At 46.3% G+C, this 24,166-nt stretch overlaps 1 protein-coding gene across 3 annotated transcripts in view; it reads left to right on the top strand.

Annotated features, from left to right (window-relative positions):
* The first annotated feature begins 1,488 nt into the window (after positions 1-1,488).
* ESYT2 (extended synaptotagmin 2) overlaps positions 1,489-24,166 on the top strand; it is a 209,245-nt gene continuing 186,567 nt past the window's right edge. For 2 of the 3 annotated variants that reach the window (XM_077491138.1, XM_077491139.1), the window contains exon 1: positions 1,489-1,969. In XM_077491138.1, coding sequence (XP_077347264.1) covers positions 1,646-1,969 — 324 coding nt within the window. In that variant the 5' untranslated portion in view covers positions 1,489-1,645. The remainder of the gene's footprint in view (positions 1,970-24,166) is intronic. The other variant, XM_077491140.1, reaches the window with a different exon arrangement.

Consider the following 24,166-nt stretch of genomic DNA (forward strand, 5'->3'; position numbering starts at 1 on the left):
GTTGGCTTCTCAGAGGGAGCCTGGAGGCTCAGTTGAAAGACCCCAAGTGAAATTGGTCTAGTGTGGTATCGCCGGATCGGCTGCAAGACACTGGTACCATACGAGGGTTCTCCGAGTTATCTACATCTTTCAGTTCTATTCAAGTGTTCTACAACAAGTCTGTGGCAGAGACTTGGTTTGATTTAAGCACCCTGTTGGCTGCTAGGCCTGGTGAGAGAAGGACTATCTGATAAGGGTGAGGATCCAGCTGTGAATGGCTATTCTCTGGATTTGATTGTGTGAGAGACTTTTTCCTATTTGATTTAGTACTAAGAGTACCTGGACTTTCCTACCAGAACCCTCTAACCCTAGGAGAGACTGTGTTTGTTTATCCATTTTTGCAAATAAAAATTCCTTAAAGAGGAAGTAAACCCTGATGGGTTTACTTCCTCTTTTTTTCCCTGCAAAGGTAAAGCATAATGGACTACTATGCATCGCATAGTAGCTCATTATGTGCCACTTACCTGACACAGGAGCCATCGAAGTCGCCGCTGATCCCTGTAGTCCGCCGCATCCATCTTGCTGGTGGCGTCTCGCAGCTCCGACCAATGACAGCGGCGAAGCCGCGATGACGTCACTCCCGCGCATGCGCACGGGAGTCGCGTCTCGCAGCTCCGCCGCTGCCATTCGGCGAAGCTGCGATGGCGTCACTCCCGCGCATGCGCACGGGAGTCGACAAATTAGGCAAATCCATTCTTGGATTTGCCGCATTTAGTGCGCCTGCACGCCGCTGTCTACGGCGCATGCGCCGTAGACAGCGGTGCCCATTTTCGGGCAAATATCTCCTAAACCATATAGGTTTAGGAGATATTGCTTGGACCTACAGGTAAGCCTTAATCTAGGCTTACCTGTAGGTCAAAGTGGTTTGAAGGGGTTTACTTCCTCTTTAAGTGGATCTGGCGTCAGTCTCCACAGTTCTTGGGCCATCTACCCCGGGAAACCCCTAGACCAGGGCAATGCAATTAGCGGACCTCCAGCTGTTGCAAAACTACAAGTCCCATCATGCCTCTAAATGTCATGCTCGTGGCTCTAAGAGCCTTGCTATGCATCATGGGAATTGTAGTTCTGCAACAGCTGGAGGTCCACTAATTGCATATCCCTGCCCTAGACATACAAGGTCAAGACGGTAAGCCCAGTTAAATCAGCCGCTCCCTCGGGGGGTCAGTGCTACATGTAAAAAGGACAGGTTCTGTTTTCAGTTTTGTATAGCTGTATAGATCGGATCTCAGACATGGACAGGGGATAGGATTGCAGAAGAGTGAGCTGTGCTACTGCCAGGAACTATTGTACTGTCTACAAATAAAGCTGGTTGATGTGAATAGAAAAAAGCCTCGCCCGTGCCTGCACATCCTGTCGCTGTGGCTGGCTGGTGGGCGGGGCGTAGCGCAGCGGAGGCGTCCTGTGAGTGGCTGGAGGTGTGTGGGGCGGGCTGTAGGGAGTGTGTGTGATGTGTATGGCAGTGTCAGGGGGTAGCTGAGCAGTGTGTGTACGGAGGAGGACGGGAGGGGGCAGGGAGCGGACTGATGGTGGCGGATCTCTGTGTTCTGTATTCTTCCTAGCAGAGCGGACTGTCTCCTGCCTGAATCAGATCACTGAGCGGGGCGGGATGAGCCAATCAGACGGACAGGAGGGCTCTGAGAGCCCCGCAGCGGCCCCGGCGGTGCCCCCCGAGGAGCCCGGGATGATCAGTGTGGACTTCGGGGGACTCTTCTATCAGTTCGCGAAGACTTTGGTGCTGATCTTCCCGGTGTATGTGCTCGGCTACTTCGGGCTGAGCTTCAGCTGGCTGCTGGTGGCCCTTCTCTTCCTGAGCTGGTGGAAGAAGAATCGGGGCAGCAAGACTTCCAGATGGCACCGGGCGCTGGCCTTCCTGGAGAACGAGGAGAAGACGGTCCAGCAGAAGATTGGCACCGCTGACCTACCTGCCTGGGTGAGTGACCAACGCAAAACCTGCGCCTGACCGACGCGTCCCAGCAAAGGCAATGCCATCGGGCTTCGCTGATAATAAAGGCAATTCAATAAAATAAGAAAAAGTGTTCTGCTTCCAGTATTGCACAGAGCGCTCCCTTACCGCCAATGAGTGGGCGTTCTCCCTAGCCGGGCTGTGTGCATCCATAGACACACACAGCACCTTCAAGCCACGCCCCCCCACTCCCTCTGCACCGGTTCAATTCAGACCAAACGCAGTGCAGGAAATGGTGCGCTCCTCAGACACCGAATCGCATGGAATCGCACATTCTGAAAAAGGACTGCTTTTTCCGCGTTGTGCAGCCCTTTCAAATGAATGAGATGTCAGAACCGGAATGTGCATGCTTCAGTGTGACCCAGCGCTGACAGCGGGGCCCTTGTGGCTCCTATTGCCTGCAGTGTCTCCTATGAGAGCGGTGCTGCACCCAGGAGAGGTGTCAGGGAAGGGAGCAGTTAGTGGGGCATTTTGATACCTTTTTGAAAGGGTTTGGGGTTTTTTGCAGATTTATACTTCCCTAGTTGGATGCTGCATCTGTACCCCAGCACCTCTCACACTGAGAACTGAGCGATCGAACACTGCACATTGCTCAGTTCTCAGGTCTCTCCTGAGAAGATTGTGGCAAGATTGTGACACTTGGGTTGTGATGTGCCCACATGCCTGGACTGACACCTGGCACAGCCTCTCAGTGAGATGATGGGAGCCTGAGCCGGATGCTCTCCACCCTCCACAGCTCCAGTGAGGAGGGGGCGGGAGCAGTTGGCTCAGGCTCGCAGCGTCTCACTGAGAGGCTGAGCCAGGTGTCAGTCCAGGCATGTGGGCGGATCACAATCCAAGTGTCACAATCTTGCCTGGACCGGCTCTGTGACTCGGCCAACAGGAGGCTTCAGCCCGCTGTCTGCTGAAAACGGATAACAGGAGTGCAGAATGAAATGCACTCCTGGGATCCATAGAAGTACAGGCAAACCAGCTTTGGCTGTACTTCTTTAACACCGGGGCCTCCTGTCCCTTTCAGGCTCCGATCACACTATTGTGGGTTTCGCCGCATCCAATTCGCATGTCTGGAAATTGTGTCCGGCTCTCTATGGAGCTGGTTCACACATCTCGAGATCGGCTCCGGAGCAAAGTGCACAAGAGCCCTGTGTGTCTTTTGGTCCCTTTCAGGTCCAAATTCAGCCCAGACTTTGGACCTGAAATGGTGAATGGAGACGCACCGGACCCCCTGCAGTGAGCCGCTCCAAGCTCTAGTGTCAACCCAGCCTAAGAAGTTTCTGATGCAGGCAGGGTTCTTTTTATATGACCAGCTGTCACAGAGGTCACATGAATGGAAAGCTCCCGATTGAAAGTAGAGATCAGAAGCTTTCCATTAGTTGCTGCAGCGCTCTCAGTACAGCTGTTTACATTCTGGTACGCGGTCTCCCAGTGTTAAAGCTCACCCAGCGAGAGGCCGCGTGTATGCATCCCGCCGGCATTAAAGTATATAACTAAAGGCAACGTTAGTTTTGGATGGAGTGGAGAGGGATTAGACACCTGTCAGTTTTTATTGCTGTCTGTGTCCCAATTAGGGGGATTCATCCTCTCTATTTGTCCTGCTTACCATTATCATTGAAAGTAAAAGAAAATCCCAAACTTTGGGTTGTCCCCAGGAAAAGTAATAGACTGGAAATCTTCCAATGGGGACACTAGTTCTGGTGACCCCAAGGAATTCCCTGTATTTTCAGGGATTTCCTCCCACTTCCTGTTTGGTTATGGGACAGGAAGTGAAGGGAAATCTCCCCAATGGGACATGAATGGCAAAATAAAACTTGACAGGGGTTATAACCCTCCCTTACGCTATCCAACGTTTTTCCTATAGTTCTACTTTAAAGGGGTTGTATACTCTCGGTATTAGGGTTTTTTTTTTTTTTTTTAATAATCATACTTTCCTCCACTGTACAATTTTTGTTTTGCACAGAGTGGCCCCGATCATTGTCTTCTGGGGTCTCCCAGGGAGCACTGCAGAGTCAGCATTTGTGGCCATAGACACAGAATGCTTGACTCGGCCCGGCCCCCCCCCCCCCCTGCATCATTGAATTTGATTGACAGTAGTGGGAGCCAATGGCTGCACTGCTATCAATCTATCCAATCAAGAGCCGAGAACCCCGGCCAGAGAGGTAGAGCGTGTCTACTCAGAGGGAACGAACGCGCTCAGGTGAGTAAAACGGGGGGCTGGGGGTCCCGTAAGTGTCAGAAGTTTTTTCACCTTAATGCATAGGATATATTAAGTTCTAATAAAAAAAAAAAAAAGAGGGTTTACAACCCCTTTAAAGCGGGAGTCCACCGGGACTCCGTGTTTTTTTTTTTTTTTTTATTTATTTTTTTTTTTTTTAAAGCCAGCAGCTACAAATACTGCAGCTGCTGACTTTTAAAATAGTGACACTTACCTGTCCAGCGCGCCCGCGATGTCGGCACCCGAAGCCAATCTGTAGCTCGTATCTCGGGTGCTGCTGCCGCCGCCATCTTGGGTATGGGAATCAGGAAATGGAGCCTTTCGGCTTCATTTCCCGGTTCCCTACTGCGCATGCGCGAGCCGCGCTGCGCAATAAGGACGGTCCCCGCTGCCTCTGGGATCTGTGTGTTTTCCCAGCAGGCAGCGGGGCACTTGCGGGAAGGGGCGGGCACTTGCGGGAAGGGGCGTAATATACGCCCCTTTCCGCAGAGATCTAGCCTGGAAGTGGGTACAGATACCTGTACTGTACAGGTATCTGCACCCCCCTCCCCCCTGAAAGGTGCCAATTGTGGCGCCGGAGGGGGGGGAGGGTTCCGATGAGCGGAAGGTCCACTTTAGGGTGGACCTCCGCTTTAAGGTAAGAAACATTTTGACTTTAAAACCACTTTAGTTCACACAGCTGGCTAGAGAGCGGTTGGTCGTGTTTTTGTCGCCTCCATAACTACCTACCTCCAAATTTGCATGACAGCCAGAGGGGTGAGTGCACATTGGTGCAGCAATTTCAATGCGGTATGCCGCGTTTGTACCGGTATTGCTACTTCTCACAGGGCCACACTGGAACTCAGCTATGGCAGTTATGGTGGTTGGAATTCGATGTAAGATCTCTGTTGGTGTAGATCAAAATAAACCAACGTTCAGGAGGTGACCACATCATCTGCTGAAGGTCTGCCAGACACTGTCTGAAAAGTAATCTAGCACAAAATGCTTTTCAGATGGCGGTTACATCTGCCATCTGTGATAGTAGCTTTCTAGTCAGTGCTGACCTGTGTTTGGGATATGTTCCAAACTTTCCTTAAAGGCTGGGTTCACATTTTCCAGAAAATAGTCTATGCAGTCAAGGATCCCAGTAGATATTAAAAAAAAACAACTATGCAGCTTTGTAAAATAATCATTAATGTTGTCATACTTGTAGGCAGGGTGCATTCGATTAAAATCCACTCAATTTAAATCATAATTTTTAAAGAGCAACTGTCATCTCTGTCCTGCAGCGGCTCCTCCTTTGACCCGCTGTTGACTCACCGACAGTCCTATTCACTTTATTGGAGCGGCTGGTAATGCGGCAGTGACACAAAAAGGGGAGGGATTTGGCGGCAACAGGTGAGTGGATGCCCAATAACAGGCGCTGCCATGTGGGATCTGAAATGACAGGTGCTCTTTACATGTAAGGACTTATTCTTGCTGGTAGTTAGAATCTTTAATATTTGCAAAGAAAATGAAGGTTTCCTATTTGGAATAATATACTGTCAGGTTAGTAAAACGGCAATATCAGAACTGAACATGCAGGTTTGTCGTAGTTTTAAACATATACGCAAAACCAGCGGGTTTCGGGGGGTTCAGGCACTTTCACTTCTTCATCAGGGATTGTTAGGAGGACATTGTCCAAGGACTTGGAAAGGAAAATGTGTGTGTGTGTGTGTGTGTGTATGTGTATGTGTATATATATATGTGTATATATATATATATATATATATATATATATATATATATATATGTATGTATGTATGTATGTATGTATGTATGTATGTATGTGTATAATGTGTGTGTTGCCCCTTCATACCTCCTGCAGCTAATGTTGTTTGGCTCCGCTGCCTCTTGGGTTCCTCTGTTTTCGTAGAGGGTGCAAGATTTCACACATGCTCAGATGTACCCACAGGTCTTTAGTATATGGCAGAGACATCTACCATAGCGCAGGGTTTTTCTGTGCAGGTGCATACAGGTTGAAAAGCACCAACAAGGTTTTCTGCCAGAAACCAGCGTTTAGTGTGTGCGCATGCACCGATGTACTGCAGCTCTCTAGAGACCTACTACACAACCGCGCATGCATTAATGAAAGAGAACCTGGGGAAGAACTATATCACTGGGTGGTGTGTTGATTGACAGAAATGGTGACAGGACATTCTGGAACTTCTAGTTCTACAACACCTGAGCAGCCATACTGCAGGTGGGTAGTGCCAACAAGTGAGGTGGCGTGTTTTTCCTGCTGGTCCAGGTATGGGCTTTGGCTTTCATTGTCTTACCCATGAAAGAGAGAGCTGAAATGAAGTAGAGCATGGGACTGGCACATGGAAATACAGGGCAGTTTTTAAAGCTAACCAATAGGATGCTAGCTTTTATTATGAAAATTGATATCAGAGTTGGATGCTTTGCTGTAGGTAACAGCACCTCTTTTCCTCCAGTTTAGTTTCTTATTTATAGAGCCCAGTGATTGACAGCTTTCCAAACTAGGTAGGAGTTGTCATATTATTGTAGACGTGCGCGTCCATGGTAGCCCAAAATAACCCCTGCAGGCTAGCCTGGCCTTCATTTACAAGCTTGCTCTGCAGGTCTTTCCTTTTCGGAGGATTAGGGTTTGTCTGTGGCTGATCTCCTTCTAGCTGAGTATTGCGAGGGTTAAATCGCAGCATTCCTAGGTGATCCTATGATAGCATATGGGTTGTGTTGCAGGAGAGGGCACATAACTGCAGTGCTGGGCTTGCAGGAGGTTGTGTACCACCCCATAGGAGGTTGTCATGAGTGTGAAATGGAGCATTGGGTTATATCATGTGATTACAACCCATGAGCAAGAAGACATTTACTTTATGAGGCCGATCAATATCTGAATGCAGACGCTGCTTCTATTACAGTGCTGAGCTGTCCGTCCAGCCCCCTCCATTGTGGAAACGTCTCCTCTGATGGGAGGAATGGAGGGAGTTGTGCTTCGGGATATCTCAAGAATTAGTCACTCACTTGAAATTGTTTTGGATTCTGCCCAATTCTTTCCTTGCACACTTCTACACCAGGCGCTTCCTGTCAAACGTCTACACCAGAGAATTTACTTAAATATATGAAAAGCAAATAGAAAGTTTTTGGAACAGGCAGTAAGAAATGATGATGGTCATTTGGAATTCAGTTTATTATTACTACCATATGGTATAATGTGTATTGCGTCATTTGGCAGCTGGCAGGTATGTGATGGTAGTTGGTGAGTCACGCAGCATGGGGTTGTGGTCTGGGGTCCTCTTTAGACGGATGTTGCTCTGGTACGGCGCTCTGGGATTGTCGGATAAATATCTGCCACTGCCACATTAGATGAGCTCATTGGAGACAGCGAGGCGTTGGAGCCGGGCAGCCACCAAGTATAATGTGATATTCTGTAGTTCCACTTTTCTGCGCCCAAACTTCTGTCTCTGATCAGTGTGTTCACCTAACCAGTATACACCACACAGGACTTCTTTTCATCAATGATGTGGTGATGACATACTTTACAGACCACACTTTGCAGAATGAACCGACAATTTAGCTTCAGGCTGGCTACTCTCCAGCAGTTACACCCACATACTTACCTTCTTGTATGCTATCAAACAGGAAGGAAGTCCACTCAAGACCAAGGCATCTCTCCGAGCACTTACAGATGTTGCTGGGGTGGGAGTTAGATCCATAACCCGTCTTACATGCATTGCAGTATATAGATTCAGAAAAAATAGGTAAATGGAAGAGGATTTGGCAAAACAGAATAGACTGATGTGTTATTTTCTACCAAAAGACCCTACCCGCTGGCAAGTACAGATGTTGATCTACTGATTGATTTTCTTTACAACCGGCCTGCCAGATTTTCACTTGATCGATGCAGCTGGCAGCACTGGTCGGGGTATTCTGGCCAGAGACCTCTCCCCACTGTCAGAATACAGATACAACAGCGGGGAGGATTCCCCCATCCACATCAAGTCTTCTTCCTTTTTTTTTTTTTTGCTTTCAACTATCTGTTCGAATACAGGGAAAAAAAAAAAAAGAATCCTCTATGGGCTGATTTAGACTGTAAGTTGTATTTTAGTGTACAATATACACTATATTACCAAAAGTATTGACGTCTGCCTTTACACGCGCATGAACTTTAATGGCATCCCAGTCTTATTCCCTGTACACACGGTCTGACGTTCCGATGACAAAATTGTTTTTTTCCAACGGATTTTGGCCCAAACTTGTCTTGCATACACACGGTCGCACAAAGTTGTAGGAAAATCCGAACATTCAGATCGAGTTGACGTAAACCACATATGATGGGACTATAAAGAGGCCAATAGCTTTCGTCTCGTAATTTATTCTGAGCCTGTATGGCACTTTGTGCGTCGGAATTGTATACACACGATCGGAATTTAAACGATTGACTTTTGTTGTTGGAAAATTTTAGATCCAGAGCTCAAACTTTGTGTGTCGGAAATTCCGACCGGAAAAAGTCCAATGGAGCCCACACAGTCCGATCGCACATTTTCCTTCGGAAAGTCCGACCGTGTGTACAGGGCATTAGTCTGTGGGGTTCGGGAATTGATTAAGCCTAGTCCATTCCCTAACGTAAAGCCTAGTACACACGGGCCAAAGGTTGGACAGCATTGGCCGGGTCAAAGGAAACCGGATGACATTTGGTCCATGTGTACGCCAGACGGTCCAACAGAAGCCACCTGTTTGGCTGGCTTTTGTCAAAGGGTCATGGCGAAAAAAGAGCGCTGACCTCAGTGTTCTGGTGGGGGCAACATCCCCCTGTCAGAACATAATAGCGCAGCAGGGGAGATCATTGTACTGGATTGTTAGTGAAACGGTTCCAACCTGAGCTGCCCTTCTTTTTATTTTTTTCAAGCCACCAGAGAAAAAAACTAGTGGTGTGTACAAGGCTTAAGGGCAAATCTATGGCCGTACAGACAGAAAAACATCCTGATAGTGATGTATGAAGTATGCTCATCCCTTCCTAGCTCCTGTGCAGGCAGGCCCTTGTACTACATGGTTTTGGTAAACCTGAAGGAAAAACTCAGCAGAAAAAAACGATAGTGTATATGGGGTTTAAGGATTGGTCAATAACTACAGATATGTGCAGTGCAGGCACCTCTTGGTATCTATACGGTTTATCTGCAGGGTTTTTTATGATTGTCTATTTAGGATGCAAAGTGGACCTGTAGAAAACCTGTCTCCATGTTTAGTGTTTGTGGCCCCCAGTTGCTCTGGTTGTATAAAATGGAAATCGCATTGCATTTCTGGTGCAATCAACACAATGGCGGAACTACAACCCAGTTTAACCCTTTAAAAGTAGAAAAACTTTCGCTATATTTTAAATTCTATGAAAAGTAATAACTGTTGGTCTTCAGCCAGAGGTATGTGAGCCATTGGGGCACCTCAGGGCTGGCATCCTTTATGGCTGATCGTCAGCTCCTCCATTAACTTCCAAAGAGATGGTTTGGACACCTTTGCCAGTTTGAAGAAGCTGCCCATAGAGCTCCTCGGTCTTGGAACAAAGATTTTCCTCCATTCTGGATTCCCCATTTGAGATAAGCGGGACAGGGACTCCCATTTCAAAATGAAGGAATGATGGTGTTGAATGTTCTCAGCATTCTTCATCCTGTCGTTGGTGGATAGTGTGCACTTCTAGGAGCAGTCTGTAGAAGCAGCTTTTCTTCCTTATCTTTCGCAACCAAGGAGATATTTACAGTTTTTGGCAGGCTTATTCGAATGTTTTGTCTTTAATAGATAAAGTAATTTTGAGTACGTCTATTTGGGTAAGGAGGGTGCGAAGGGCCTCTTGGGTTGGAAGCTGATTAACCTACCCATGTGTTTTGTGTAGTGGGAGAAAACTAGAAGACCAGGAGTAAACCCAAACACAGTATCCTCGGAGGAAACCACACTGAGCATCTAGAGATGCAAGGCCGCACCGTGTCTAAAGCTGGCTATAGATGGATAGTATTCAAGCAAAAATTCTTAGGAAAAAGCATATGAACATTCTCAAAACATGTGTTTGTCATTTGAAAGATTTTGTTTGCTTTTTAACATTTTGATTTTACAATGACTGGATTTTGCTGAATGAAAATCACGTTCTCTGAAATGTGTTAGAAAAATATTCCATCCCGCTCCTTCAAATGTTCCCGTCGGTGCGGTCGAAAACTAACATGGATTTGACCCAATCATGATTAGCAAAACAAACCATTATAGAACCGTCTCTTCTTTTTTTATTTTATTTTATTTTTTACAAGAATTTTCGTTCAAAATTCGTTCAAAATTCTACCCATCTCTGGCCAGATTTACTCATTTTGCTTCTACATGTTTAAGAAAGTTTTAGAGTGTTGGCTTTACAAAGCAGAAAATAGACTGCAATTTTCTACTAAAATACCTAAAGTTCTTTCAGAGAATGGAAACATTCAGACTTTCTCGATGACAAAATTTCCTTTCATGCATGAAGCCGAACTTCAATGATCCTATTTTATGTGTCGGGACATTTCCCACATACTTCTGTAAAGAAATTAAGACCCCTTTCACACTGAGCATCGCCAGGCATCAGTGGTAAAGTGGTGCTATTTTTAGTGCTGATTTACCGGCGTTTTAGCGCCGCTATTCGGCCACTAGCGGGGTGGTTTTAACCCCCCCGCTAGCGGCCAAAAAGGGGTTAAATCTGCCTGGAAAACTGTGCTGCAGTTTTCAAAGGGGAAGAGCGGTGTATTCACCACTTCTACACCGCTGCAAAGAAATTGCTGGTAGGACTTTGTGATGCCCTGCCAGCACAGTGCCCCAGTGTGAAAACACTGGCTTTCACACTGGGTTTGCAGCTGAGGCTTTTTTCAGGCACTTTACAGGCACAATTTCACCTTAGGGTGAAAGGGGTCGAAGAGACAAAATAAATGGTTTAGCTTATTTCTTTAGGAGCACAAGTCCACTCAGAAGGGGAACTTATGGTTATCTGATATCCCCCCTCCCCCCCGGTGCCACGTTTGGCACCTTTGGGGGGGGGGGGGGAGCGGCTACCTATTTTTGACAGGTACCCTGTCCCCACTTCTGTTGGTCCTCGCTGTGGCGAGGGACATCCACAAGTTTGGCCCCCTCCTCTTCCCGTCTCCTGCTGCCGGACCAGTAAGAGAGCACAGTGTGATTTGAGCATGCTCAGTAGGGATCCGGTTGTGAATCCGCAAGGCTTCACTGCTGGGTCCCCTTACTGGCAATGGTGGCGGCAGCACCCGACAGCTGATGTAAACATCGGCTTGTGTGCTGACATCACTGGATTCCAGGACAGGCAAGTGTCCTATTAAGTCAGCAGCTAGTATGTGTAGCTGCTGACTTTTTAAAATTTTTAGAGAGAGGGGGTAGAACACCGCTTTAACTTGTTTTGTTGTCATATTTCTTATATAGCCAACTGTGTTCTGCTTTGTCAACTCTGAACCGATGATTGTCACATGCTGCAGACTGCTATTCCTGTTTTCCAGTCATCTGATTTTAAGATAATCTGGCAAGATGGAAAATTGCAGCTTTTATTGTTGACTTGATTTTACAGGTGCAGGGCCAGGGCCTTATGCTTGCTAGTCCAGCTTTGTGATTTATTGACCTGAAACAAGCATGTAGAACAGGTGTCTGGTTAAAAGCTCACTCATTGGTAAGAGCTAAGTTTTATTAGATTTTTATTTGCGGCCTTTGACCACATTGAACAGATTTCCCTACACTTCCAATCATTCCATCAGGAAAGGAAGTGATGGGAAATCCCCCAACGGGAACGCAGTCAGTACCAAAACCCAGCAGAGCTTCTGACTTTTCCCTACTCTGTTCAAAAACAAAAGTTCCAATTTAACCCCTTCCTAAACAGCCGCCGCAGTTATACTAGCAGGTGCGCACGCCCACAGTGTGCCCCCCCAGCCAATGTGCGTGCCTAGCGGGTGAAATGACTGCTGGGCACCTGCGAACGCTCGTTACAGAGTGCAAACCGGGATCTGTGTGCGTACATTTTTTTTTTTTTTTTTTTTTTTTTTTTTTTTTTTTTTGTTTATAGTGCAAAAAATAAAAATCAGAGGTGATCAAATACCACCAAGAGAAAGCTCTATTTGTGGGAAAAAAATACATCAATTTTGTTTTTGTACAACGTCGCGTGACCGTGCAATTGCCAGTTTAAACGATACAGTGCCTTAACGCACAAAAAGGCCTGGTCATTAAGGGGCCAAATCTCCCGGGGCTGAAGTGGTTAAAGTGCACCTATGTTAATTTGAAAGTGTGTGTGTGTGTGTGTGTGTGTGTGTGTGTGTGTGTTATTTTTATAGGGGGGAAAAAAATTGTGATCTCGATTCAAATCCTCACGATCTTAGTCTGGCATTTCCACGATTCTATGTAAACAGTGCAGAGCTGTTCTCTGCTCACTTACAGCTGTCAAAAAAAAAAAAACCTCCAGCAAATGTTTACCAACTTTTCTCAGTAATGGCAGATGACTATAAACATTGTATCATTTTTGGTTCTTTTAGATCAAAGGGGTGAACTTCGGTCTGCAAATGAGGTCAGTTTAACCACTTGAAGACCAGGGCTTATTCTGACACTTGTTGCATTACAAGTTAAAGCGGAGGTTCACACAAAAATTGAACCTCTGCTTTTCGGAACACCCTTCCCCTCCGGTGTCACATTTGGCACCTTTCGGGGGGGGGGGGGTGCAGATACCTGTCTAAGACAGGTATTTGCACCCAATTCCAGACATAGACTCCCACGTGAGTCTATGCCTCTTCCTGTCCCACCGTGCTGTCTGCTGGGACGCACATGGGTCCCAGAGACAGCGCGGACCATTCTCATTGCGCTGTAAGACTCGCACATGCACAGTAGGGAACCAGGAAATTAAGCCGCAACGCTTCACTTCCTTATTCCCTCACGATTGATCGGCCTTGGCTGCTGACATCGCTGGACTCCAGGAAAGGTAAGTGTCCATTTATTAAAAGTCAACAGCTGCAGTATTTTGTGGCTGCTTGCTTTTAATTATCTTTTTTTGGTGGACTCCCTCTTTAAAATCAGTATTTTTTGCTAGAAAATTACTTCAAAACCCCAAATATTATAATAATAATTTTTTTAGCAGAGACCCCAGAGAATAAAATGGTGGTCGTTGCATTATTTTTATGTTGCACTGTATTTGCACAGTGGTCTTTCAATTGCAATTTTTAAAAAAAAAATACACTTCAAAGAATAACAAAAAAACTAAACGGCAAAGTTAGCCCAATTTTTTTGTATAATGTGAAAGCTGTTACGCCAGAATCGTGATCTTTATTCTAAGCAAAATAAATTGTAATACTTTATATGTTTTTGTGAATCGTGTAGCTCTAGTCTGTAGCTAAAAACACTCAACCGTGCGCACTGCACAAAAAACAAAAGCTGATTCACCTTTTTAAGATTCAAGCCACTGAGTGTAGAGATGTGAACCACCACAATAAAAAAAGATGTGTTTTGATGTTGTGTTTTTTTTTTTTTTTTTACAACATCTGAGCGTTTTAGGGAAATGCACAAAAACATGCAACAAAATGCTGGCCATAGCTGAAGCGAATGCCATTTTCCAGAAAATACGGGTTGCAGGAAAGAAAATTGTTCTCTCATCGACAGACAGTGTTGATTGGGGAATCCTTCCTGCGGAGCCGTTGTGTTTGCAGAACCTTCCCCGCTGAGAGAGCACAGTGATAATTGCCAGCGGCTATAAGAGCCCCTAACAATAATCGCATGTAAAATCCAACAGACTGGTTGTACCCAAGTTGATTTGATCAATTTGGGTACATTCAGCCTGCCCATACATAGTTCGAATCTCGGCCGGTTCAGCGGGAACCAGCTATTGCCAGTGTTCTGCCGGGAAAGTTCCCCCCGGCGGATAATTGCCTCCCTGTACTGCGCAGGCACAGCGCTTGCACAGTACGAACCACAACAGAGCCGGCGAAAATAGCCAAAGGTGAACAGCTGTGAGTCAGCTGTACACGGAGCCGGTAACAGGGCCCCTCGCGGGCTCACCATGCTTCGCTTGCCATGCTTCGGGAACGGCCTCGCTACACTCGGCATATTAATATTCTTACTCTGTGTCCACTTGGATGGTGGGACTTGAACGTGGACATAGGGCAGAATGTAGTGCGCAGGTGCTTTTGTAGAGCTGACGATCAGCTGTTCATCTTCGGAGACCTTTGGCGGCTCCGCAGTCTTTTGGACTGCGCAAGCGCAGTGCCTGCATAGTACAGGGTGTCCTCATCCGCGGGGGGGGAACTTTCTTGGCAAGACACCGGCTTAAGCCAATTGGCGCAGCAGCATTGTCAGCCTGTTTGTGTTTCTTCAGTCACTAGGTTGCCTATTATGTCTAACAGGCAGCCCAGTGGCCAACTGAAGTGTCATACATGGCAGGCTGACAACACTGCTGATAATTGAGAGGCAATGGCTTAGGCTCGGTTCACACTGCCGTGACTTGGCATCTGACTTGTGGGACCCCGAGTCGCATGACATGTGAAATCCCAAGTTAGTCAATGAGAGCTGTCTTAATTGGCAATACTGAAGTCTCTCCAACTTTAGAAAAGGTTCCTGTACTGCTTTAAGGCGACTCCTATCCAACTTGAGCCCATAGACTTTAACAGAAGTCGCCTCTAAAGCTCTGTACACACGGTCGGATTTTCCGAAAGGAAAATGTTCAATGGAGCCTTTTGTAGGAAATTCCAACCATGTGTAGGCTCCATTGGAATTTCAATCATCAAAATTTGAGATCTGGTTTCAAATTTTCTGACATCAAAATCCGTTTGCTTAAATTCCAGTCGTATGTACACAATTCCAACGCACAGAGTGCCAAGCATCCTCTGAATCCAGCAGAAGAGCCGCACTGGCTATGAACTTCAATTTTCTCGGCTCGTCATACGTCACCGCGTTCTTGGCGTTTGGAATTTACGACAACGTTGTGTGTATGCAAGACAAGTTTGAGCCATCATCCATCAGAATAAATCCCATGGATTTTGTTGTCGGAATGTGCGATTGTATGAAAGCGGCATAAGTCCGATCCTCATCTATGTTGATGTGATTTGGATCCTACATAACAAGAAGGTTTCCCAGTCATTCCCTGAAAGTCACTTATAAAGTTGCATCAAAGTAGTACTCGAGTCGCCAGCAAATTCAGTCAGTTGCCTGGCAAAGTTGCACGATTTTCCGTCGCAGTAGTGTCAACCGAACTTTAGTGTTGCCAACCTGCAACAGGATGTGCTGTGACTGGCATGATCTCCTGAAAAACTATTCAACGAGGCATGATGCTGGAAATACTGAAAAAATGATTTGGGGTTTAAATAAACTTGAACATCAGTGGAAGCTGTGCATAAGGGAGTGGTGGCCGGGTTTTGGATTTTCATATTCTAGCCAGACAAGATATGTGGCATATGCAAAAAAATGAAGGAAATATATCCAGCAGCATTGAAGAGATGTACATGAAAGTGTGATGAGAATTCTGTTGGTTTGCAGTTTTGTTAGCATCCCTCTTCATTTTTAAACCATCGCCATGAGCGAGGAGAGTGAAGTCGTGCTACAGAGAAATAATAATAGGCTGCTGCAGAAATGACTGTGATTGGAAATAGAAGTGCCTGTGCTGAGCGTTCTGCCTTTCTGCTTGCAAAGCTCCTCTCCATCGTATTGATGACCTGCTTATCTCAGGTGCTTCCTATGTTCTCCTAAATGAAGTCAATCCATTTTTAATGACGGCCAAAATCTATTCCTTCAGCTTTTGTCTTGGGGTGTATTTTGGAGCAGGAATTAAGCTTCTCAGACTCGGAGCTCCAAATGGGATGAATAGATGTTAAAACACATCACTTACAAAAATACTTTCCAATAAATAGCAAGAATTCTCGAGATTCCACTGATGCACATTTGCTTGAAAACTGATTCTGCAAACATTCACAAAATGTATTAAAAAAATTGCTTTATCAATACATTAAAGGAGAATTACAACCAAAGCTCATTTGGTTGTACTTCTCCTATGGGTCACAGGAATATAGTTCGTTTTGCACTCCTGTGACCCGTTTTCAGCAGACAGCGGGCTGAAGTCTGCTCTCTGCCAACATCACAGAAGTCGATCCAGACACTGCATCATCTGGACACGGGTCGTGATCTGCCAGGTGCCCGGACTGACAACCCGCACTGGGATAGTGGCCCTCGTGGTTCTCAATGACCTGTAGCTCCCGCAGTGCCGGCCAGACCATGCCACTCCCACCACCATGCTTGACTGTAGGCAAGACACACTTGTCTTTTGTGCGCCTCACCTGGATGCTGCCACACGCTTGACATCATCTGAACCAAATAAGTTTATATTGGTCTAATCAGACCACAGGACATGGTTCCAGTAATCCATGTCCTTAGTCTGCTTGTCTTCAGAAAACTGTTTGCGAGCTTTCTTGTGCATCATCTTTAGAACAGGCTTCCTTCTGAGACGACGGCCATGTAGACCAATTTGATGCAGTGTGTGGCATATGGTCTGGGCATTGACAGGTTAACCTCCCACCTGTTCAACCTCTGCAGAAATGCTGGCAGCACTCATACGTCTATTTCCCAAAGACAACCTCTGGATGTAACGCGGAGCACGTGCACGCAACTTCTATGATCGACCATGGCGAGGCCTGTTCTGAGTAGAACCTGTCCTGTTAAACTACTGTATGGTCTTGGCCACTGTGCTGCACCTCAGTTTCAGGGTCTTGGCAATCTTCTTATAGCCTAGGCCATCTTTATGTAGAGCAACAATCCTTTTTTTCAGATCCTTAGAGAGTTCTTTGCTATGAACTGCCATGTTGAACTTCCAGTGACCAGTTTGAGAGAGTGAGAGCGATAACACCAAATTGTACACACCTGATCAACATTCACACCGAGACCTTGTAACACTAACGAGTCACATGACACCGGGGTGAGAAAATGGCTAATTGGGCCCAATTTGGACGTTTTCACTTAGGGGTGTACTCACTTTTGTTGCCAGAGGTTTAGACATTACTGGCTGTCTGAGTTATTTTGAGGGGACAGCAAATTGACACTGTTATACATGCTGTACACTCACTCTTATACAAGCTGTACACTCACTACTATATATATATAATTTTTTTGGGGATGGATACTGTATGTGTATATATAATATTCAATGTTCCATTTGAAACATGGTGGCTACGATACCTTACCTTATCCCTGAAGGGTTAAGCGTTATTTGTTTGTGACTGAAGGCTGAGCTATTTATACAGTCTCTATACTGTGACCTTACGTCTACTGTTACAGCATTTGAAAGGGCTCTGCATAGAAAGTCCATCCATTCATCAGTCCTGACCTTGAGACTATTGTTTTGGACATTTTATGCAACTTGAAGTAATGAAAGTTTTATCACATCCACAATATGCTTATTTTATTATCCGCCTTCAAGTGAAGAGGTGGACTGACTGCACGGCTATGTTGGAAGCCATTGCTGTGTGGAAGTTCTGCTTCTGGCAGTCTTGTAGCATCATCATGTATGCTTTGCATGCAACATTATACAGTATACCCGTCATCCAGTACAATCCAGTACAACCGGGTAATGATGATTTGATGCAATGTTTCACAACTTCCTACCTGATTTTTTTTGACAAAAGTCAATAAAAAAAATAAATAAAAAAAAAATCAACTTTTCTGCAGCCGAATAGTGTCGCCTGGGCCACCCACATCTTGAATTTCACCAGAATCTGCAGGAATCGGCTGAAATCTGTGCTGTGTAATGGCAAACTTAAAGAGGAGCCCCCCCCATTTAAAAATTAAGTCGGCAGCTACAAATACTGTAGCTGCAAATATTAGGACACCTGGGTGTCCTGGAATCCAGCGACGTCGGCACTCCCGCCCATGTGTCCAGCGGCTCTGGGGTGCCCTCGCCGACATAGCCTGCAAGAAAAACCAGCAGTGAAACCTTGCAGCTACACAGTTGGTTCCCTACTGCACATGCACAAAGCGCGCTGCCTTTGGCGGGGGGGGGGGGGGTGGAGGATGGGGGGTAGAACTTCTGTGGGATCTCGCCGCAGCCAGGTCTCCCGGAAGTGGGTACCCCCCCCAAAAGGTGGCAAATGTGGCACCAGAGGGCAGAGCTTCCCCCTTTTGGGTGCAGCACCACTGCCCAGATACAATGACAACAGTTACGACTAAGGCTATTGCCGAAATGCGTCAGTTTGTTTTTTTATTGTCACTATGATGTACCAATAAACGAAACTTCAAGGATTACAGTGTTGCCGGCTCTTCTTACTACAATGACAACATCTCTCCATCCTGAATTCTCTGGCATTTATTATTTTTATTATTTTATTTTTATGCTGTCTGCAGCTGCTGTCTGGTTGTTAGAGATCTGTGACATGAGAGAGAGCAAGGAGGCGTTTTCAACAACGCTATGCACAGGTACTAGTAGGATAGCAAAAGGAATAACATGGGCCACTTTATGAAGACCTTGCTTTCAGCAACATCTGCATATCACCATTATCAGTCAATCCAGATGAAGATGAATGAAGGCAGCTGAAATAATGGACACGATCTTCACTTTTCTTGTTGGTCTGTAAATAAGTCCATAATTTTAAGGAACCAATAGGAAAGCTTGAGGGGGGGGGGGGGGGGGGCAGGTACAAGGTTAAAAGGCCTCATGCACACTGGATGTTTTTGGAAGGTTTTTACAGCCGCTGCTTTTGGCTTTGTTTTTTTTCTACAGTCGATAACCTCCCCATCATATTATCCTATGTGTCCATGCACACACAGTCTGTTAACTGTTTTTCGCAGAGGTGTTTTTCGCAGATAACGTCAAGCGCAGATAAATGCTCAAGTACACGGCTCACTGGCGGTTTTTAATATTTTGATCCCATTGATTTGAAAAAAAAAAAAAAAAAACTTACTGCTTTTGAAAAACCACTGAAAAAGGTTGAAAAACTTGCTGCACAGCTACTGTCATTTTTATAACATTATTATAACGTCCAGTGTGCATGAGGCCTAAAACTCGAACTGCATGCAGTTTTAGATGCCTCCTTCTCAGGACATAATGGCTGGACTTAAAGTGGAGTTCCACCCAAAAGTGGAACTTCCGTTCACAATTGGCACCTTTCGGTGGGGGCAGGATACCCGTCTTTTGACCGGTATCCTATTTACACTTCCGGGAGTCTGAGCCTCAACCTGTGACATCACTGTGGGGTTCCCTCCTCCTCCTCTCCCTGTCACTGGGCTAGTAGGAGAGAGGAGCGGGGCCTCGCGCATGCGCAGTACGGTTCCCCGCGTGAAGCCGTAAGGCTACACTGCCAGGTTCCCTTACCCTCAATGGCAGCGGCAGGGCCTGACAGCTGATGGAAACATCAGTTGCGGTGCTGACATCGCTGGACCCGGGGACAGGTAAGTTTCCTATTATTAAAAGCCGGCAGCTGCAGTATATGTAGCTGCTGGCTTTTAATTTTTATTTATTTTTGGGGTGGACCTCCCGTTTTAAAGAGGAAATAAACCCCAATGCATTTTACTTCCTCCTTGTTCCCCTGCAAAGTAAAAGCATAATGGGCTAGTATGCATTGCATACTAGCCCATTATGTGTCACTTGCCTGCAAATGAAGCCTGCGACGTCCCCGCTGGTGGCCGCATCCATCCTCACCCCTCTTCCTTATGGGGCCGCAGACTCCGACTCTGAGAGTGGCCGGAGCCGCATAACATCACTTCCATGCGGGAGCTGTCAGTCACGGCACTTGTGAGTGAAGAAATGGCATGGAGGTCCATTTCTTCACTACAAGGTAAATATTTCCTAAACTGCGCACATTTAGTAGATATTTCCACTACCTATAGGTAAGCCTAGAATAAAGCCTACCTATAGGTAAAACTCAGAATCGGAGGTTTACAAACACTTTAAAGTGGAACTTCACTCTTTCAGGGAACACTGACTATTTTTAATCCTCATGTTGATATCATTAGTAAATTAATAGGAAAGTATATCATATTTACGTTAAACTTTTTTTACATTTCTATAGTTACTTCCTGGTTTCCAGGTCTAGGCAAATTATATTCTACGTCCCAGGAGTCTTCAGGAGGGGTTTTCTCAGCTAGGCACACCCTCCTGGATGCATTCCTGAGATAAGGGCAACCAAATCACCGGTTATTGCCGGTGTCTTGTCTAATAACGTCCTCCATTGGATAGTGTCCGCTGTGTACACAGCAACACAGATTCCGAAAATTGCCGAGGATGAACGGCGCCTGCGCCGGGAGTCCAGGTTCTATCCCCACTATCCAAGTGGACATAGAGTAGGAATAAAAAAGAGCCGAGCGCAGCGAGGCCGAGCCCGAAGCGTGGCGAGCGGGGCCCTTTAATACTCACAACCCTATGTCCGCTTGGATGGTGGGGCTACCACCTCCACTCATGGCACAGGCGCCGTTTAGCTTCGGAAATTTTTCGAAGCTTCGTCTGCTCTGTACTGCGCATGCGCAGTACGGGACGGATGCTATATGATGGCCGGACACTATACGGCAGAACACCGGAAATGGCACAGATTTCCAAAAGTAGTGACTTTTGGCGACTTTGGGGACGACTTGAATGGACATCCGTGCATGAACCCAAAGTCGGATTGCATTGCCGGTTTAAAATCGTGCGAGTTCAGCTGAAGTTGCACAATTTCAAACCCACACCAGTGTGTGAAGAAGGTCTCAAAGTGATTTAAATAAAACGTGGATGGATTGGGGGAATTTGTTTTGAATATTAAAAAGAAATTTAAATTGTGTTTTTTGGTTTGTGACACTTGGCTGCCGTGTAGTTCTAACTGCTTGTACACCTTCATAATCTCTTGTTTGCATTACCCAGGAACATTTTATTTTTATTATTTTTTCCTCTTAAAGATTTTTATTGCATTTTCAAAAGTAAAAAAGTAAAACAAGAATATATTTCTGTTACATATTGAAAAGGTGTCACAGAAATGCATATAAGATTCCAACATAAAGTGCTTTAAATACCAATAATTTTTTAATCTATTACATTTGGGATATTTTATCTTTTAACTGCTATAGTAGAAATCCTTTCTAAACTGTTTTGGAATGGGTAGAGATATTTTGTTGTGGAGGCTTTTCTGCCATGGAGCAGGAAGTCAGCTTTGTGATTCAAAAAATGCATCATCTTTTCTGCCGGGGAGGATCTCTTAGAGTGATTGCATATTCTCTCTCTCTCACCGGTCGTGGTGCAGCCCCACCTCCCTGCATCGGAATTGTGATAGACAACACACTGTTCTAAATTAATATGCATGGAGGCGGGCCTGTACTAGGAGCGGTGTTCCCACATAAAGACCTATCAGCCTGTGATCCGCTCTGTCATCCCAATGATCTGTAACTCTCCCCACACTGTAGAGAGATGGCGGGTGGGCGGTGGCAGCTGAGGGGGCAGGGGCAGTGCTGGCAGGGAGGAGGAGGGAGCAGTGGAGAAGGACACCACCTCTATGGGTGGCACAGACAGGGGGCTGCGATACCCCCTCCACCCACTACAGGGAGCCAGTCGGAAGTCCCTGCTCGCTTTCAGAGGACTGCAAGGGGGCGTGTCAGACCGCTTTCTGAGGTTACTGGAGGGACTAGCAACCAACGGCTTTGCAAACAAGAAATCACCAGGCAAAAAAAAAAAGATTTTTCAGCAAGTCCAGCAGGTTATTGCAGAGGAACTACAGAGCTCAGAAGAACATGGCTGACATAGTTGGTCAAGATAGGAGATCAGCAACGAGAAAAGTTTTGCCCAGAATTCTGCTTTAAAGGAGAGCAAGTGGCTTCTCTGCCGCCATGTCCGTGTTCTCCCCGACACTACGGTACTCCAGGATCAGGACTGTCTATAATGTACTGGACAACCCGTGTCGCCCCGTCCCTTTCCCCTTGTCAGTGTGGAGTTACCAAGACCTTCTGCTCCTGCTAAAATACCATCACATCCACTCTAACTAAACTCAATCCAATTTACCAAAGGTAGTTTTCATTTTTATGTAAAAAGCAGGCCTTTTTTGTTTCCCGTTTAGCTACAAACATAGCGAATTGATAAATACATAATTAATTCTACAAGTAGAAACTTTATTGATAAATTATATGAATTGTAAAACAAACCTAAAGTCAAAAATGACAGGCTCACTTTTTTAAATTGACCTTTGAGCCGAGTGGCGCGTGCACTTTTTTGCTCACAGCTCGAATTTTGACTGATTCAGTAAATCGAGCCGTCTATGACCAGCTTTACCAGTTAGGTTCTGTGTGAAGCAGAGACTCTGGCTGTTCAGGTAGAGGAGGTGAGCAGAAAGATAAGATTAAGCCTAGGTTCACACTGATCCGATGCAGGAAACGCACAAGATTTGCTGAGTTTCCTCGCATTGTACTGCATAGTAATCACATTGCGTTTTATGCGATCTGCTGTGGGTGGGTAATGACACCCCAAACGCAGGTCACAGAATGTAGTGTGTTTGCGTGAATCGGAACACCCGTGCAATCCGATTCCATTGTGCCTAAAACAAAAGGGTCCTGCACCTTTTTGTGCGAATGCGGTGTGATTCGAGCCATAGGAAATGAATTTGTACCGCACAGGAATGCAGTGCGAATCAAATGTGATGTGCCGCATCACATTAGTGTGAACCAAAGCTCAATTTTGACTGGTTTTAAAGCAAACAAGATTATATATATATATATATATATATTATATTTGAGGCAAAATGAGTCACTTTTTTTTTTTTTTTGCATAGAATAAAAATATATACCGTATATACTCGAGTATAGGCCGACCCGAATATAAGCCGAGGCCCCCAATTTACCCCCAAAAAAACTGGCAAACTTATTGACTCGTGTATAAGCCGAGGGTGAGACATGCCTGTCCATCCCTGTGTGTGTGTCCGTCCATCCCTGTGTGTCCGTCCATCCCTGTGTGTCCGTCCGTCCATCCCTGTGTGTCCGTCCATCCATCCCTGTGTGTGTGTGTGTCCATCCATCCATCCATCCCTGTGTGTGTGTGTGTCCATCCATCCATCCATCCCTGTGTGTGTGTGTGTCCATCCATCCATCCATCCCTGTGTGTGTGTGTGTCCATCCATCCATCCATCCATCCATCCCTGTGTGTGTGTGTGTCCATCCATCCATCCATCCCTGTGTGTGTGTGTGTCCATCCATCCATCCATCCCTGTGTGTGTGTGTCCATCCATCCATCCATCCCTGTGTGTGTGTGTGTCCATCCATCCATCCATCCCTGTGTGTGTGTGTGTCCATCCATCCATCCATCCCTGTGTGTGTGTGTCTCCATCCATCCATCCATCCCTGTGTGTGTGTGTCTCCATCCATCCATCCCTGTGTGTGTGTGTGTGTGTGTGTGTGTGTGTGTGTCCAGCCTACCTGTGTCCCGAGCCTCCGTCCCGTGCCTTGCCTCCTTGCCTCCGTCCCGTGCCGTGCCTTGCCTCCTTGCCTCCGTCCCGTGCCGTGCCTTGCCTCCGTCCCGTGTCGTGCCTTGCCTCCGTCCCGTCCCGTGCCGTGCCTTGCCTTGCCTCCGTCCCGTGCCTTGCCAGGATCGCCGCTCTTCGTCGGCGCCTCGGCGGCCATTCTAAAATTCAAAAGCCGCGCCTCCGCCTTCGCCTGTGATAGGCGGAACACTGAATTTCCCAGCAGCCTGTGTTCCGCCTATCACGGACATCGTCTCATCCTCGTCCGTAGTACGAGGATGAGCGGATGTCCGTGATAGGCGGAACACTGACTGCTGGGAAATTCAGTGTTCCGCCTATCACAGGCGAAGGCGGAGGCGCGGCTTTTGAATTTTAGAATGTCCACTGTCTGTCTGCTCGACACGCTGATCGAGCAGGCAGACAGCGATGACTCGAGTATAAGCCGAGGGGGGCACTTTCAGCCTCAAAAAAGAGGCTGAAAATCTCGGCTTATACTCGAGTATATACGGTATATATTTTAATTCAAGTTAAAGTCCATTTTTT

This window comes from Lithobates pipiens, unplaced genomic scaffold, assembly GCF_037356315.1.
Source record: "Lithobates pipiens isolate NorthernLeopardFrog02 unplaced genomic scaffold, aLitPip1_a1.2 Scaffold_19, whole genome shotgun sequence".
In the NCBI taxonomy this organism is placed as follows: domain Eukaryota; kingdom Metazoa; phylum Chordata; class Amphibia; order Anura; family Ranidae; genus Lithobates; species Lithobates pipiens.